General features: G+C 37.7%; 1 protein-coding gene across 4 annotated transcripts in view; it reads left to right on the top strand.

Moving 5' to 3' along the window:
• Positions 1-14,909, top strand: part of NETO1 (neuropilin and tolloid like 1) — a 79,242-nt gene extending 64,333 nt beyond the window's left edge. The window contains exons 8-11 of one of the 4 annotated variants that reach the window (XM_067537498.1): positions 8,870-8,983; positions 11,318-11,876; positions 13,064-13,138; positions 13,950-14,909. In XM_067537498.1, coding sequence (XP_067393599.1) covers positions 8,870-8,983; positions 11,318-11,876; positions 13,064-13,124 — 734 coding nt within the window. In that variant the 3' untranslated portion in view covers positions 13,125-13,138; positions 13,950-14,909. The remainder of the gene's footprint in view (positions 1-8,869; positions 8,984-11,317; positions 11,877-13,063; positions 13,139-13,949) is intronic. The other 3 variants (XM_067537497.1, XM_067537499.1, XM_067537495.1) reach the window with 3 other exon arrangements.
• The last annotated feature ends 4,027 nt before the right edge of the window (positions 14,910-18,936 follow it).

Below are 18,936 nucleotides of genomic sequence, written 5' to 3'. Positions count from 1 at the left end.
CCTGTAAAAATAAATGTAGATGGGAAAAGCTGCAAAAGATATACAGATTGAATTAGTCTAATCAAAAAGGCCTATTGATATAATTCACGGACTATGTCAAGGGAAGCAAGAGAAGTGTGGGACCGAAGTCAATGAACCAAAACTGGCATGTCAGAAATTAGGCCTAACTGACGGACAAAATAATGGGATGGCGACCTTCACTTCCTTCACCCATCACCTTCACCCATCACTTCCTATTGTGATTCTCAATAAAAGGAGATTTTGGAAGGAAAATTGGTGGAAGCTAATGCAACAATTGCTGATTGAAAGAAGGGGAAAAACTTCACCATCATAACTGGGACCCCAGGATCTTCCACATCCTAATCCTGAGGGATGTCCTGACCATATCGGGTGAGAGAGGGACCCAGATGACACCACCAGCTCTAGCTAAATCCCAAACACCTGGGATGTGAGACTTTTGTCGCTCCCCTTTTCCCATGTGTCCTTTTCCTTCCCTGCCTAATTTCTTCTCTTTTCCTCTTTCTCCTTTTGCCTTCTGTCTAATAAGGGCCTGGTTTAGCCAGCCAAGACTGTATATTTTGCAACACTTCTGTAAACCTGTATCCAAAAAGAGGCAGCTAAAAGCAAAGCTCTAAACAGGTTGATACTGGTACAAGTTTCCCACGTTCTGGAATGGCTGTTAAGACTGTATGCTGTGCCTGTGTTTTTCCAGTACTAAGGTTGCAAATGGATCAAAACCAGAGATGGAAGCTACATTTACTGTCTTTTCTCTTCCCTTTTGTCTTCGTTTGTCTTGTTTTGTCTTCTAGAAAATGGGAATTGACTTTAACAGCAGCAGCAATAACAATGGTTCCATCCCATCTCAACTAACTTCATCCCTTCCCCCGCAAAAAAAGAAAGTTATTTTTAAGACCATCTAAAAAGCTATCCAATGGGGTTTCCTTCTAAAACCTCTCTCTAACTAGAGGGAAAGGAAAAAAGGTTGTGGTTAAAATGGAAGCCTTACTTAATATTTTACATTTCAATGGTTTTAATTGTTTTTCCTTCTTTTTCTATCTCTTTATTAAAAGGTTAAAAGGATTTGTCATGGTACCGAGCAGGCTGAGGCCTTGGTATACCAAACCCTGAATCTTGTTTAAACTGTTTAATTTTGGACAAAGTCACGTTAACACATTTGACTCTGAGTCTATGTATGCTATCAAAATTAATACATGGTCCATCATTTAAAAGTGGCAGAATCTTGACCACAATCCACATTGTTTAGTCTTCATCAAACAATAGCCAAACAGTCATTAAGTTGTTTAAAAATTAAATTAAATTAAATTACAAAAACCCTTGAATACTGATATATACCTACTGTTAATCCTTAGCAAAATTCACATTTACTTAGATTGTAAACTCTTTGGGGAAGACACAATATTTCTGTCCTGTGTTTGTACATTACTTATTACAATGTGATCCTGGTCCCTGACTGGGGCTTCAAGGTGCTACTATAAAACCAATAATAAAATAATATATAACCTGACTAACTGTGTTTCAGGGTGGCCATAAATAAGAAAGATAGGCACTGAATAAAATATTATTATTGACAAGTTGCTAATGGCAATGAAGATTTATTTTTTAATGTAACATCCCTCTTGTTAATAACAGGAAAGCAAATTACAGGTGATCCCACCTTCATGATTAATAACAAGTGTATTATAGAGTTTGCTATTTTAACAATTTTAATGACATAAATGAAGTAGAAGACATATGGCATCATTGACAGATTTGTTTTTTTTAACCTGTCTGAAAGGAGAGAGTTTTTTTTTCTCCCCTCACTGTTTCAAGGATGGTGAGAAGAATACCTGAACGATTTTGCTTCTCTTGATCTTGTAAAAAGAAAGTCCTCCTTGTTCAGTAAAAAAGGAGTGGGGAATAAACAGTCCCAACTGATCTATAGGTTAAATGTAAATGTCTTGAGCACAATGCTGTGACTTCTTTGACGCTCAGGGGAATTGTGTGAAATGTGTACTTTCTTCCCAACACCACAACTGCTATATGTAGTGGTGGGGGATAGAGTCACTAGCTCAGCTTCTGGGGCTTCATCTTCACTGTAGTGATCGCCCTGGTGATCAGCACCCGGGTTTGAATGCCTAGGTTAGCCTGGCCTGAGTATGAGCATCCCTCCTGCAAAACCTTACCCTTATTGTTGTGTCCTCATTATTTCTACATTCAACGGTATGTCTCAGGGCATATCCCATGGTTCTTTGCGCTGAGACACTTTGAATCTTTTCCAGTCAACTAAGGGTATGTCTACACTGTCGGGGCTGCATGGATTGATGCAGCGGGATCTATTGAGCAGGAAGTGGAGAACTGGTCAATCGATCCCGGAAGTGCTCTCCAGTTGACACAGTAAATTCCTCTCTCCCCCCCCCCCCCCCCAAAAAAAAAAAAAAAAAAAAAAGAATAACGCTGGGTCGACAGCCACTGGCAGTGTAGACCAGGCCTAATAGTTGCAAGAGAACTAGTTAGTCTGTCCGTCAGGAGAATTGTGTAAAGGTTCTGGAGGACTGTTTGCTCTCGAGTGATTTAACGTGTGTCCTCACCACATAGTGGGTGGGTTCCAGCCTGAGTTTAAAGCAGAGCCCAGATTCTAACCCAAACCCCCAGGTAGCCCAATCTTAAAGCACTTCCAAACCTGGATCAGAGGCTTTTTCTGAGCGGATGGTAGGTGGGAGGTTTGGGCTAGAACACAGGTAAGAGTCTGGTTAACTGTGCAGTGAAGAAATATTCTAGGAGAGGAGATGGGGAGGGTAGGGGGAAATGACAAAGAGCTTGCTCCCTTGCTGTTCCTGAAGAGGGCGTGCCTCTGAGAATTCACAAATTATTCCATGGTACTTGAGCTCAGCTGGATAGTGGAGCTCTGGTCTCACCTGTTCAGTGACAAGTCAGAATTTGACCTTATACAAATATTTTGACACTATTGTATAATAGTGTTTGTTTTTCATTCCCAGAATAACCATGGAAGCTTACAGAATTTTGGTGTAGGTAAATAATAGTATATTTAACTCATTATACACAAACATCAGATATAATAGTTTATACTGAATGTAAATGTATGTGTATCATACACCCTTTTGGGGTTGTAAATTTTGGTTTATTTCCTGAAAAGTGTAGTTTGAGCCTCACCAAAATCATTTATGAATTTAATACAAATTCAGTGAATAGTTTTTTTTTTTTTTTTTTTTTTTTTTTTTTTTGGGGGGGGGAGGGGAGGGAGGAACAGAGCAGATTCACAAGGGTTCATAGGCTCCATAACAAAACAGAAAGAAGTGGTGCCTGATTTGGAGCAGAGAGTAGAACTTCAATGTCCAACTTTGCAAGTCAGATCCGCAAACACTGGACCTTCAAGGGAGAGTGTCTTGTGTCTATAGTTTAGTATCTTGTGTATATCTTGTGGTTTTAGTCATTGTCCCTAAGGAGTGCTGTGAGAAAAAACATTTTTTTTCTTTCAGTGAGGTCACCCATTTATTTCATATTTTGAATCCGTTACATGTGTTTTCAGATCCTCTGGTATTAGTGCACCATCTTGTGTCCAACATTTTCAGTAGCTGAGAAGATGTGAATAAATCTGCAAGCAAAGATTCTCTGTGTCACATGGCATACACTGTAGCACTGCAGTGAAATAATGCTTAAGTGACTGGGCAACAATTCAAATGGAAGTTGGAAAAAGAATTAGATGGTTTTAAAAACAGCCTTTAACTGGTGCATTAATTTGATTATTTAAAACTAGAATTTTCTTATGTTTTGAATATTTTTAAAGTTAAAAATATAAAGATTTAAAGTTATGAAAGCAAAATAGAGCAAGCTATATAATATGATCAGTTGTGTTATACGTTGTTCATTGTGTTCAAAGAGTGTACGTTACTAACTTCTGGGATCTTGATCTAAGTCTGCTCTGGGATGCAGAGGAAATGAGTGTGGCTATACACTCTGGTTCCTGAATGAAACTTTTGAATAATAATGGAATCACCACTTAACAGAAGTCTTGTGTGAGAAGCTCCAATCTGGAATAACAAGTGTTTTGCAGGTGCACTGGCAGAGTTGTGTGGAGAACTTTGCATTACATTTTCTTCCATCGCATCTAGCTGTAGCCAGTGATATCAAAATCTACTTTTTGTGAGCAATAAAACTTACCTCCGAATTTAAAATCTCCACTAACATTAGTGACACATAATCTGAACTGTGATCTTTTTCAGGGTCAATTTCTGAAACTTTCAGGCATCCCACCAAACCCTATAACCAACCATCCCACTCTGACTGATCCCATCTCCTTTCTGTCTTCTATGCCATCTTCTTCAGGGGACCCTAATGACCAACTAAATCTCTCCATTGTCTTCAGGGGATGCCACACCAGGCCCAATCATTCCTAGTCCACTCCATTTCTTTCTGGAGTGATTGTGATGCCCACATTCTGGAGTAATGAGGCTCAGAAATTCCTGCTGTATTCCATTGCTCTGTTTCTCTTTAAAATGCAGACGTCACTATGGAGCTAATTCCCCTGTATACTGGAGGATTGATAAGCCCTCAATGTTGATAGATCCCATCCTTCACTTTTCCAAGAACCACTAATCAAAAAATCCTGAAGGTTGTTTGACTGTTTTACCCCTCCCCCAAGGTTCAGAGCATCTTATTGAGGAGCTGACTACTTTAAACATCTAAAACGTGGTGTACATTCTTCTTTTTTAGATTTATGAATTTGTTACATTTGGGTTTCTGATTGCTGTTACTGTGTTCATCTTTACACAGTCTGGCTCGGAGGCTGTCCTGCTTCTCTACATATTTAGGCTCCAGTACCTATCCTCCACCCACTTTCTCTTTCCTCCATAGTTCCATCACTAATCTGTTCTTTCTTTTATTCTCAACCTCTTATTCTCATCTGATACCTTTCTCTTTTCCCTTGTTTGTTCTTGTTTTCCTCTGCCTTTAAGAAACCCTTGTTCAGCTCCTTCTCCCTTTCACTTTTAAGCTTCTTAACATACAGTTCTTGATGCATCAAAATCCACTCCTCCCACCCTCACCTTGAAACCTTCTAACCTGTTCCTCACCCTTGCTGCTTTTCTGAAACTGCCCACAGTAAGATCACCACTGATGATATACTTCTTGTCCAGTCTAAAGGTGTCTTCTGCATACTCTTCCTCCTAGCTATGTCTGTTACCTTCAACACCATGAACTAACTGCTGTCCTGAAACTCTGTCCTATTCCTACGCTAATGGTTCCTCTTTTTCTTCCATCCTCACTTCAGTTGACATCCCTCAGGGTTCTGCCCATGGTCTACTGCTTTTTCATTTTTCCCCTGGGTGATCTCATCCACTTCCATATGTCCCATGAACTACCCTAAATGTCCCTTTGGGTGTCCCACTATCTTGACCTTAAATATATTAAAAACTGAACTTTTCTTTCCTTTCTTTTCTCTCAAAATTGAGAATTCCTCCACCCCCCATCACAAAAGTTTCTAATTTTGATGTCCTCTGATCCCTCATTATTCTTCCCCACATGTCCAGGCTCTGCTCCTTTTTCTAAAATCTGCTGCTGCATCTCTAAACCACACTTTCTTCCTTACCTTCCTCTTTCCCACTGCTTAGAACACTGAGGCATGGCTTGCCTGTCTCTTGACAACAGTAACCTCTTCCCTTCTAGCCTCCATATTTCTCACCTCTTTCTAGTTTGTTTAAAATGCTGCTGCTAGAAATCATTATCTTCTCCTGCTGCTCTCACCATATCAACTCCCATCCTTGAATTTCTTCACTGATTTCCTGTTTTATTATATATAAAATTCTTGTTATCCTCTTTCCAGCCCTGCCTATATCTCAGCTCTCATTTCTACCTAACCTTTTTTTCTCTTATACCCCATGCTTTCCTCTCTCCCTAATGCTTCTTTTATCTCCTCCCCCAACTCCTGACACCCTTTATTTCCCTCCTGTCCCCAGCTCTCACACTTGGAACTGCCTCTATTTCTGTGCATTGTGACATTCCATTGTTCCTTCAAACCACTCCTCAAAATTTCCATATAGCGGTTGATTTTCCATCATTAATCCCCTCTCTGGTGATTAGGACCATGCCAGGCAGGATTTATAGGGATGAGGACAACACATAGAAGTCTAAGTGGCCTTGCACCCTCAGAGACGGAATGCTGCTTCAGACCCTACTCTCCATGCTCTGTGACTTTCTTCTCAGTTCCTTTCTCACCAAAGGTTTTGATTATTCTAATTTGTCATTTCAAACTTCTTACTCTCTCTCCTTCCTCTTCCTGTTTTCTTCTCTCCCCATCTATCCTTTTTGGGTATCCTTTCCCTGTGTTCTACAGTATGACTGGCTTCTCAGGCTTCTCTTGTGTGCATTTTTCCCCCTCTCCTTAGAACATAATCTCTTAGAGGCAGAGACTGTCTTTATCTATATACAGTATACAGCTCCCAGTGCAACAGGGCCCCTCATCCTGATTGGGACCTCTGGCTGATGCTATACTGTGCAACTATAATAATATTGCAGAGGCTGGCAACTGTTTGACATAACATGGTGTCTCCACCAGCCCTCACTGTCAAGTGGCGCCACACAACAGCAACAGCAGCAGAGAGAGAGTGCTGCAATAGCGCATACCTGCTGATAGGTGCACCTCCCTACCAGCAGGTATGTGCTACTCTCAAGCCTGATGATCAGCAATTGTGGTGTTTCTGTCTAATTTAGAATATAAACCTTCTTGTAACAAACTTAAAACTCAGCCTGGGGTAGGGTGACCAGACGGCAAGTGTGAAAAATTGGGACAGCGGTGGGGAGTGATAGGTGTCTATATAAGACAAAGTCCCCAATATCAGGACTGTTCCTGTAAAATCGGGACATCTGGTCACCCTAGCCTGGGGCCATGGCAAGGAAGGGGAAGGTTTTCCCAGCCTTTTCAGCAAACTGGGATGAGATTTGAGCAAAACTGATCTGGTCTATTAGTTTTCTGTTGAAGCCAGATGAAATCCAGCAATTTCAGCTTAGCGGAACTTTGGTTTTGAAATGTTGTGTTTAAATTCCAAACTCAAACTGGTGGGGCGGGAAGGGACCTTCAAAGATCCAAATGGAAGAATAAATCCCCCAACCTCTGGAGTCCCTGTGAGCCAAATATGCCAAGTTTTCACTCAGATGTACTTTGGCATATATTGTACATTTAACTCTACCAATTTAGAGGGTGGGATTTTTTGGGTTTTTTTTTAGAGCAACACAATGGTGAAAACAAGGGGGGGGAGAGGGACAGCCTGAAGGTAGACATGAAAGACTTTTTGAAAACAAGAAGGGGTTATCATAGAATACATGTTTATATTCAGACAGATACATATTTATGCTTTTTTAAAAGGTGTGTTATTTAGCTGATGGTGCATAACTGCTTTATTGGAGCCATTACAATCTGCTTGGGTAATTAAGTGGCTTTTGGTATATGTGCTAAAATTGAAAATACACATTATAGCTATTATGTTTTATTGGATGATTGTATTTTTTGGGAAATGTACAAATTTTGATAACATTTATTATTTGCTTAACAGACTGTAACAGCTCTGAAGAAACTAGTATAGTCAATTATGGAAATCTGCAGATAGGCACTTTTTAAAAAAGTGGATTTCTTTTGATGTGATATATGGAGCCATTAATTCCACAGTATAAATCCTTTGTACTGTTCTTAGTTTCCAAATCATGGAAGAAGTGCTCTGCAACTGCTCTAAAATATTTCTGTCTCAATGCCAGCCATTTGTATGACCTATTATTAAAAAAAAAAAAAAAAAAAAAAAAGGAGAGAAAAAAAAAAAAAGGAGAGAAAAAAAAAAAAAAGGCACAGGACCAGACCCAGGCTCTCATGAGAACAGCAGTTGACTTCTAAAGTCATTATTGGGACCATCACAATCCTTTCAGATTAATCCAAGTGATTAGATCATTTAACAGCTTCCGTTTTTTTATGCAAATACTTTGTGTGATATGAGCCCAAACATTTGCTTTAACCAGAGTGTTTATATTGGTTTTACTCTGGTGCAACTAAACAGTAGCCATTAAAAAAGATAAAGAACCCTTTGAATTTCTTTTACTAAAAGGAATGTTAACAGAACCACTACTGAAGTGAATGACATTTTATATATGTAGCATTAAATATTTTAATTTTACCATTTTAAATCATTTTGAAGGAGAATTCTTACCAGCAACATAGTTCATTTATAAGCATGTACAATGCATGGCACTGATTTTGCATGTGCAGACTGATAGCATATGGCCTTCAGAACAACTTCCATCCTAAGGCTTTAGTAGTATTAGTGACCTATGCATTACCCTTGGCATTAGGGAAGTATGCACTCCTCTTGGCTAATAGAGCTTTATAATCTTTGTTCATGTGTTGTTAGCAGGGTGAATTTTTATTGTACTCCTTCTTTTTTATCCTTCAGAGTATTTTATCTCCTGTGGAATGTCCATGTTCAGATGCTAGTAACATGAGCCAAATAAGTACATACGTAGATCAATCTCTTCATTCATTGACACCAGTATTTTATTTACAGCTGGAGTTTATACACATTCTAAATGGAGATATTTGTTGTTAAAATAAATTAAAAAAATTCTGGGCAATAACCCCATCCATCTTAAACGTGATAGAAATCCTGTGCCCCAGTGTGTGCCTGTGTCCCTGTGTGCGCCTTGAGAGCCATGTCAGTGATGCAACTAGTATAAGAAAGAATAACTACTTTTAAGGAACCTCTGTTATATAGTTAATTGCTATTTAAGATATATTATCATTCCTAGATATTCTTAGTATTGAAAGGTGAGTGATTTGCTGTTTAATATTGGTTTTCTTTCTTTTTGTTTTTAGCCCCTTGTGACGCTAATGCATTTTTTTGCCATAGTAATATGTGCATTAATAATACATTGGTCTGCAATGGACTCCAGAACTGTGTGTATCCTTGGGATGAGAACCACTGCAAAGGTAATTTATAGGTACATAGAACTGAAATAGTCAAGATATTTAACTATGTAGGGAACAGCTTGTAGGGAATTCAGTGAGTTATTAACTTATGGGCCTTATGGGTTAAGGCTTCAAGTAAGAGCAAAGTAGGGGCAGAATATAGCAGGTATGAGAGAAAAAGAAAAGGGATGAAAACACTGATGAACTTGCATACGTTTGCCTTTTTTTGCTTTGCTTTGTTATTTGCTCTTTTGTGAAGTGGGCTAGAGGAGACAGAAAGGTTTAGGCTATCACCAGTTACTTTGACATCAATGCGGAGGGCCAAGACAGGGGGGAAAGAACATCTCTTATCATGCTTGAAATCAGTTTTTCCAGTTGTGATGCCTGGTGTTCATAACAGCAGCCTTGAAACCTCAGGCGCAGCAGGAGTAATTCTGTATCAAGCAGCCAAATCCATGTATAATCTCCCAGTCAAGTTGAAATGTAAAAAATAGATACAGGAAAGCAGGCATGATGTTTCTGTCAAGGAGAAACATTGGCACTCCTGACGAGGTGGTGACATTGGTTTCCAGGTGGTCTATGTCTGATTCCCTTTACTTTTTTGAAAAAATCAGCATCTGTTTTCTTCACAAAAAATGGTTTAACTAACTCTTCTTTAAGGCTGTGGAGACCATTTGCTTATTCTGTCACTGCAGATTTGTTCCTGGAAACATGGGATAAGCCAAATTTAGGAACCAATCAAGGGAAGAAAAAAAAAAAAGAGGTGGCTTAGCAGTCAGCCTATAAATCCACTGAAGTCTGTAAAATCCTCTGACAAGCAGTGAAAGAAAGTAAAATGTAAATGAACTCAGACTGGCAAAGAATGAAACACTTAATGAAACACAATGAAAAATTTAAAATGAGTAATATTCTATGCAGAAGCTAAGCTTACAGTTGAGGAAAAGCTATATCACTTTTCTTTTTTCTTCATAAATAAAAAAATTGGGGCAGGGAGGAGAAACCCACTCTTCCCTTTAATTTCTAGAATGAATCTCATCTTCCATTGTCTAAGTGCCATGTTGAAACTGTACCATTACCACTAAGACATGTTTTTTTATTTATTCCCCATTACGTTTCTGACTAGAGAAGTGGATTTGCTGGCTCCAGCAAACAAATAGGCTGATTGCTGTGCTGCTGCTTTTTGAATTTGGTGCTGCTGCCAGGTCTTCATCAGTCAGTTGGAGGACCCTGGAACCAATCTGCAGTAGCAGTCCAATGGGGAGTGAAGCAGTACCTCAAGTACTATGCAGGCCAAGCAGTGGGTGTCACTGATACGTTGTGAATGCCTTTGATTTTGAAGTAAGACCAGTCCGTTATACATTAGTGGGACAGTAGAAATGGGGCTGAATGAAAAGTTAAACCTTATTCATAATTTCACATTAAATGTGCTGTACTTAAAGGTTCTGTTCCTGAGAGGCGCTGAGCTCTTTCAACTCCCATTGAGCTCCATCATCAGCCCACCTATGCACCTGTAAATTAGGAAGCAAACCACAGAGAAATATATAGAAGAGGAAGATGAAATGTAATTCCCTTTCTCGGAGTCCACTGAATGTTTTTAATGCTGGGACAGATATTTTATCAGGCAGAGTGAATTTCTCTTTCTTCTCTATACTAACAATGGGCTCGATCAGCACTTGGCAGCCCCCAGTAAGGAATAGGTAGTGTGTAGGATCAACCTTTGAGTTTGAGCTAGTGATGTTCTGAAGGGTCATATTCATTAGCCTGGTTTTAGGTCTTACTGGAAATAAAATAAATAATGGCTGATAGAGGATTTTTTCCTGGAAATCTTATTTTGAATTAACTCCTCCATTTTCTTCTGATTCAGTTCAGTCTTGGAATACCCTCAGCTCCACTCATTAATATTAGTAGTTTGGATGAGTTCCAAATGCAAAGAAATATTAATTTTTAAATTATAAACTGTTACCACTTCTTTGATCTCATTTCCCAACTGCATATATCTAGGGAGGGGAAAGTAAAGTAACACAGGAGTATTGTGTAGAAGACTTGTGATTTGTTTTGGAATACAATGGGAACTTGGGAATAAAATTCAAAACCGTTTTTAAAAACTAAACTAGCCTTTCATATCTTTGAATTTGGTTATATCCTCATGATCACTTGGCAAACGGGAAACTTTGTAGTACCAGTATGTGATTGCTTTAGCTTTTATTAATATCACTTTTTTATATTTTTTACAAAATTGCTTCTGTAAACTCAAACACAGAATAGCAGTAATGTTATGCTAAGCATCAAAACCATCATGGCTGTGTTTATATTTTTAATCAGACGTTAATGCTATGCTTTTCTTCTGTCACACAGAAAAAAGAAAGGCTAACATATTGGACCAACTTACCAATACCAGCGGGACTATAATTGGGGTGACCTCTTGCATTGTGATCATCCTCATTATTATCTCTGTTATAGTACAGATCAAACAACCTCGTAAAAAATTTGTCCAAAGGAAAACAGACTTTGATCAAACAGTATTCCAGGAGGTGTTTGAGCCTCCTCATTATGAGTTATGTACTCTTAGAGGGACAGGGGCTGCAGCTGATCTTGCAGATGTTGCAGATGACTTTGAAAATTATCATAAACTGCGGAGATCATCTTCAAAATGCATTCATGACCATCACTGTGGATCACAACTGTCTAGCACTAAGGGCAGCCATAGTAACCTCAGCACAAGAGATGCTTCTATCTTGACAGAAATACAACCCCAACCTGTAAAGCCCCACATCCAGCCCATGAATAGGAGAAATATCCCTGTAATGAAGCATAGCTACTCACAAGATGCTGCAGATGCGTGTGAGATAGATGAAATTGAAGAGGTACCAACTACAAGCCACAGGCTGTCAAGACATGATAAAGCTGTCCAGCGGTCAGTATCAATTGATTTTTGATGAAGACTATTGCATAAGGACTTGATTGCCCCTAAAATATTATTTTCTTCACTTTTTTCCTTACTCTATAAATTTCTTTTTATTTATATGCCATTTATATTTATTTAGGCCATTATATTTTCTTTCTTTCTCTTTTTCTCTCTATCTCCATCTTCTCCCTTCCTGAAGCTCCTCACCCCTATTTTTTTTTCTCTTTCCTTCTTTCTTTCTCTCACACTATCTCTCACACACTCACACTACTTAATTCAGAGTGGGTACAATTTTTACTAAACCAAAGAAGTTTTTGAAAAAATCTAGTTTTTTGAAAGACCTACATGCATAAGGTTTCCTTACAGCTAAGAGGTGGCCTTTGGTACTGTCCACAATGCATAACAAGCAAAAAGTCCAAATCAGTAAAAAGTGTGTATTTATCTATTTTGGTGCATGACAGACCAATGCAAAACACTCTTCAGAGATAAGGAAATCCCCTTTCTTATGAAACACTGTTTTCTACAGAGTAAATTACAATATTTTCAAAACATTACAATATTTGTTTTGTTATTAACCATGATATATCACTGCTTGTCATATTAAAATAAATACATATATATATATATACACACACATATATATATATATATATATATATATATATATATATAATTTCACTTAGAATGAGACATTTCAGTGCTTATAGAATATTCTTACATATTTACATAGAAAAATATTGTTGAGAAGTCTTTCTAATCAATGAAAAAGTAAAGTCTGACATTTTTTTAATACAGAAGCTATTTTTACTGTGTATTGCATCTTGAATGCCTGTAAATAAGAATGATTAAAAGTTTACAAGTAAAGAAAAAGAAAAAACTGAAACAGTAATGAATGACTTATTTGGAAAAGAGCATTCAGAAACTTCTTATATGTATTTGTATACATTTGCATACATTATTTTTTATGCTTTTATGTTTGTTTACATGCCCTACATGTTTTCTTTGCACATTTAAGCTATATAAGTCTTTCTCTTAAACTCTTCAGTTATTTTAGTGTAGTTGCATGCATTTGTAAATGACTTGGTACAAATTGATCAAATTATCAAGATATATACTTTTTATTAAGTGTATATATGCATATATATTTTTTCTATGCAAATATTATTATGTTGAATGAAATAGCCATAACATTCCAGGTTCTGCCTCATTGGGTCTCTAAGCAAACATGAGTCTGAGTACAACACAACTAGGGTCTAAAAGGCAAACTCAAGGTAAGTAAACATACATGAATGCCACATGCACCATCTGTTGCATTCCATTTTGTATTGTTTTATTTGAAAAAAATGGATAGTTTTCAAGATATATGCTAGCTAGTTTAAAAACTTTGCACATAAAGAGTCGGTTTTGCATATATAAAGAATTTAAAATTGCAGATGACTGCTTTAACGTTATAAACTAAACATAAAATGTATTAAAATTCTTATACTTGATAGCTTTATAATCATCCCATTGCTAAATCTGACTTGCATTTAAGCACATTATAAAGACAGATGCTTTGCATGGATGTGGTGTTTCATTTTTCATTTATGAAAATTATATTTTAAAAGGCCTATCATGTGATACAGTATGTAAAATCTGGCAGCCAAGTCTGTTTTAGTCATGAAAAATATGAAGCTACTTGTTGTCATTTCATTTGAATCATTCAACAGTATGAAGTGTGGTGAGGCAGAGCATTGTTAGTTTTGGGAATCAGTAGTGTAATTTTAATATTTACCATTTACAAATCATTTTCATTGTCATTTGCTAGGCTGTTGATTTGCATTTAATTTGTTGCCACCAAGATTTATCTGAATAAATATCATCTCAACTTTCATAATAAAGTTACAGCTAGATCATAGGCTATACACATGTGTTATATGTAGATATGTATAATTGTCATACAAATGTTTATAAGTGTATATATCTTTTGTAGAGAGAAAATGTGTAAATGCTTTAATATTTTTACATAGTTAGATAAATATATTTGTCTACCTATATTTGCCTTTATAGGGAGAAAATATTTTAACTGTGTTTTGTTTTCAGAGAAGAACTATTTACACAAACATGGGGACTGTGAAAGGAAAGATCTATAGTGAATTATTTCAACTGTCTGACAAAAAAAAAAAAAAGTGGACATGTTTCTAAATTCATTCCACTGCCTTTATCCAAACCTAAGGGTTACAGACATTTCTTTCTTCCTCAGCAAGATATTCCCATTGCACAATATGTTTCTTTTGTAATTTGGTTGCTGGCCACCAAGTGCTCCTTAGTTTTTAAATAAATTTTGAGATTTACTGGAAACTTGAAGAAGAAATTAGCTCCTGACTGAAACTATCCTAGCTTTATTTTTTATGTTAGTATTATTTCAGTTGATATACTTTGTCTTTATCAACTTGTCTATTGTGTGATATGTGAAAGAAGATGATTTGACATTGAACTTTTGTTGTATGTACATTGTTTTCATTATATAGACTGCTTGAGAATAGTGCGCTCCTGAGTGATTTTGAACATGCTACAATGAAATGTGAAACTATGGACCATGGAAACATCAGCTAGAGGTTTTATGGACTCTCTGATCACCTATTCTCATACCATGAAAAAGTTTAGCAAACCGTGTTGAGTAAAATTACTAGATGGCAATAAGACTCTAATTAATTGTTATCATTATTGGTCATTTTTCTTTTTCTTTTTAAATTTGGTTCAAAGTAAGATACCCAATTTCAGGAACAATTTATTGAAATCAGGTATTTAGCCATTCATGATCACTGCAACAGAAATGTTTGTTGGATATGCATCTAGCAATATGACTGAATTTGACACTGAGAAAATAATCTGCATGTGTTACTGAATATTTGAGTTGGCAGAAATCCCTTTGATTAGATACATTGTAAAAAGCATGCAATCACAATTACTGCTGTTACTGTTCCATTTCTTTGTGTCATATGCTTGCTACTTGTAACTTTTTATATAAAGATACATAAAACAATGTATAATAATTTCTTACCTTGAGTTATAACATAATGTTTTCATTTGCTGAAGCAAAACAACCTTACACAGAAATTTTTCAAATCTGTTTCTACAAGATTATACTCAATATTCAGCTTTCAGGAACTAAAAATCAAACCAAACAAATACCTTAGAGTCACCCCTGTCCCCCAGCATTTTGCCCTTTACATTACATTAAAATATTATATTATATACATGTAATATTAAAAATAATATGGTATATTGACATACATATTTTCATATTATGTCAAAGGAAAAATGAAATGTTTCAACTTTTTCCCTTCAAAATGTTCATCAAAGTCAACACATTCCCTTTGATTTTGACAAAACTGCATATTTTTGATGGAAAACTTCTGTCTAAAATATTTCATCCAACTGTATATAGCACATCCACAATAAAAGTACAACACGACAACAGCAGTGAAATATTGCCTATGTTTCTCTGCTAATACTTACAAGGGTGCTAAATGTGGTATTGAGATATTTGTGAACTTGAAACTTGTCTTCTGGGAACTACACTGAAGGCAGGACTATATTAATAAAGTTGCATCTGTTTGACTAAATAGATTTCAAATGGATGTAATTAAAGTGGTGTAAAAACCTAATGTAGATGCACTTCAGCTGGTTTAACTTCTGTGTAAATCAGTTTAGTTAACTCTGTAGCTTACTGATGTAAGCTATTCTGACATAAGCAAGAGTTAAACTGATTTGTGTGTGTGTTTACATTTTAGGTTTGCACTAGTTTAACTAAATCAATTTAATTAACCAAGTGCAACTTTCCTAATACAGACAAGATCTCAGACAAATGTGCTTATTTCTCATGGTGGATTTTTTGTACCAAGAGGAATTCAAATAGTGTTGAGGGGGTTTTTTGGTTTTGGTTTTGTTGACTGTAGTTTTTGTACTTCCTTTTCCTTTCAGGAGATCGTGTCAAACAACTAGCCCTTTCAATGTATTTCCCTGGCCCACACAACATGTTCAGTCTACAGAATCTCAGTTTTCATTAAAATAAAAGAAGTCACTACAAAAGAAGCAAATTTCTAGGACTCATGGTTGCAATGAAAGCCATCCAAATAAGAGCAAAGTGTAAATGGATTCCATCTGATTCCCTGATTCTTCAGACAGCTTAAACAATAGCTCATCCTCCATGAATTTCTTTGGGCATGTTGAGTCTAAAACCAAACTATGATGTATTAAAATTAATTATTTTCAAAAATCAAAATTAATTATTTTCAGTGCTGACTATTTTAGTGGGTGGAACAGAGATGGGGTAGGAGTGGGAATTGCTGCAGAAATGAAAATGTAGGGGAAAGAAAGGTAAAGAGACAGAACATGCAGAGGAACTGTGAAGGGAAGATATGTAGGATAACTACTAGAGTGTGTTGGGGAGACATGTGCAGGTGTCACTCACCTTCTGCCATAGGTTGGTCAACATACCAATGACTGTGTTAACATGCAATCAAACCCACCAACACAGAAGGAAAGAAAACAAATGATTGAACAGTTCAGAATTGTGTATGTGTCTGCCTTTCTTGTGCTTTGTAGAATCACTGTCCTGCAAATAAGGATCAGCCCTTACTTTTATGTTTTCTTGTTCTCTGTCTCACTTTACATCATAGGTCCCTGTTGACATGCACAAACTTTCCAGTTACGGTTGCAAAAATAGAGTTTCTGAATTATCAAGGATGTTATAAAATTGTACAATTCAGAACTTTGCATAAAAAAGGTTCCCATCTGAGCCCCAAGCCTATCTCCTCACCCTCAGCTCCTCATACAAACTGGAATCAGCTTTCCTGCTCACTCTCCATTGCTCCCAGAATTCCCTTTCTGACCATTACCTTGTCTCTTTCAGAATTGCTCACCTTTGCACTATTTCTTCCCTTGCTATCCAGTCCTTCATGACTTTGCCATCTTGCATCTTGACTACACCTATCTCCTCCTTTCTTGACTCAGAAGATGCAATCTTGTCCCTCTCAAGTCACTTCAAAATTCTGCTGCTGCTGAATGTTGATGTTGATTTGTTGTCTTGACTACTCCCACTCACTCCTTTGCATCCCTCGGTCACCATATCAAGCACAAGCTACCTGTTTTTAAGGCCCTTCACGACTTAACCTTACCCTGCGTATAAACTATAATGCATTATCAAGCTGTTGATCTAGCCCTATCTCCACTCTGAAGTTTGGTCTACACTTACCCGGCGATTTGGCAGCAGTCAACAGGAGTTAGGCAAACTACGCAGAGTCACTTGCATAACTCCCGTCAACTGCTGTGCTGCTCTTCTCTGCGCCATCTTCACAGCACTGTGCTGATGGGAACTGCATTCCCATCGATGTAGCGCTACTCCACTTGAGGAAGTGGTTTTAGTACGTCTGCTTCCTGATCAATTGAGCGGGTCCACACTGACCGTCAATCAATCCAGATAAGTCAATCTGATGGCGGCAACTTTGCCGCCGTCAGTGTAGACCTACCCTGACAGTGATACTAGTTTTCATCATCCATTAGACCAATTTTTCCTATATGTGCCTTCATGCTTTCTTCCATGCTGCCCCTTATGCATGGCAGTAGCTCCCCATAAAAATCTGTAAATCCACCATCTTAACCTCCTTCACACCCTTCCTTAAAACTCACCTCCAATGGGAAGCCTACAGAACAAATGGCAATGGCCAGGGAATGGGCAATATGTTACTTCTTTTTTTTTTTTTTTTTTTTTTTTTTAAACTAAACGTGACAATTTCAAGGTTAATTTGGCCCCCTTTCTGCCTTGTTTCTGTTTCCACCTCCTGTTTCTCATTATAATCTAAGAATGTAAGTCCTTTGAAGCAGGGACTGTCTCTTTTTAATTACATGTTTGTACGGCATCTATCAATTATTGACTGGGCCCATAGGTGCTTCCACAATATATAATAATAATTGTAAACCCATTTATCACCCCATTTTCCATTTGAGGTTCTTGAGAAAAGCAGTCCACATATCAGACAGACAGCTACACTGGGTCAGTGGCTGGGGAAGCTGAATCTGCCTAGCCAGTGTGATTGAGACCCAGGCTGTCAATGGAACTGAAAGAGAGAAGTTGTTGCTGGGTTAGAAGCCTGACTGACATGCCTAGACAATCAAACTCACACCCAGAATAGTCTACACATGGTAAAGAACATCCAAAAATGAGCGCTCAGCCCAAATTAGCGAAATGCTTCAGGGGAAAGCAACTGAGTCAGCTTTCAGCAGCAAAAGGAGATGCAGTGACCCCTTCCTCCCAGTTGCTCTCTGAAGGGTAGAAGAAGGAAAAAAAACCCTCCATTTTGCTTCTCAGCAAGAGGAGCTCATCTAATATGAAGCAGTCAGCTTCATTTGGAATGAGCCTCCTAACCTAGCTGGCCCCCAAAATCTCAGATAACCAAAGTGAAAGAGAAGCCAACTCCGTCCCCTCCCATGTCCAGGCAATTATCATCAAGGAATTAGAACCAGCAGGTTCAGAGGAAAGCCAGCCTACCCAAATCTGGGCAACAGAGGGGTGGGGAAGGAGTCCTCAGACTCCACTATCTGGGGGAGAGTCCTGAGTGCCAGTCTCACCAATTAGGCCTCTCTTGCACCAGAAGTCAATCATTTCAAGGTTTAAATCACTCAGAGACCTACTTTGCGCCAGAGATTGGGACATCAGAACTATGAATACTGTCTATGCTAGGAAAAATCTCTGAGGTGAGTTAAAAGATCTGGTCTGTGTGTGCAGAGACAGCTGAAGGCTCAAATATAGTTGAAGACATGTCAGCACTACCATACACCTGTGCAACGGCCAGGCCTGCAATACTTGTTTGCTTAGTCATTTTAAATATATTGTTCATCAGTCAGACCTATTAAGCTCCAATACAAGGGACTACATATGCATGACTGTTTGTTGAGGGGAAACAGCTTCTTCTATCTGCTATAAATTAATGTTTAGATTTAATGTTGTGGTACATGTGAAAAGCAGTATTGTTACTGCCATCGCTGTTGCAGGGGAAACTTTTTGTTTCTCTAACATTGACGCTAG

The sequence above is a fragment of the Emydura macquarii genome, unplaced genomic scaffold (assembly GCF_026122565.2).
Source record: "Emydura macquarii macquarii isolate MOO-44397 ecotype Brisbane River unplaced genomic scaffold, CSIRO-AGI_Emac_v2 contig_431, whole genome shotgun sequence".
In the NCBI taxonomy this organism is placed as follows: Eukaryota; Metazoa; Chordata; order Testudines; family Chelidae; genus Emydura; species Emydura macquarii.
The sequence above is the reverse complement of the archived record's forward strand: the minus strand, read 5'-3'. Positions and strand labels throughout refer to the sequence as shown.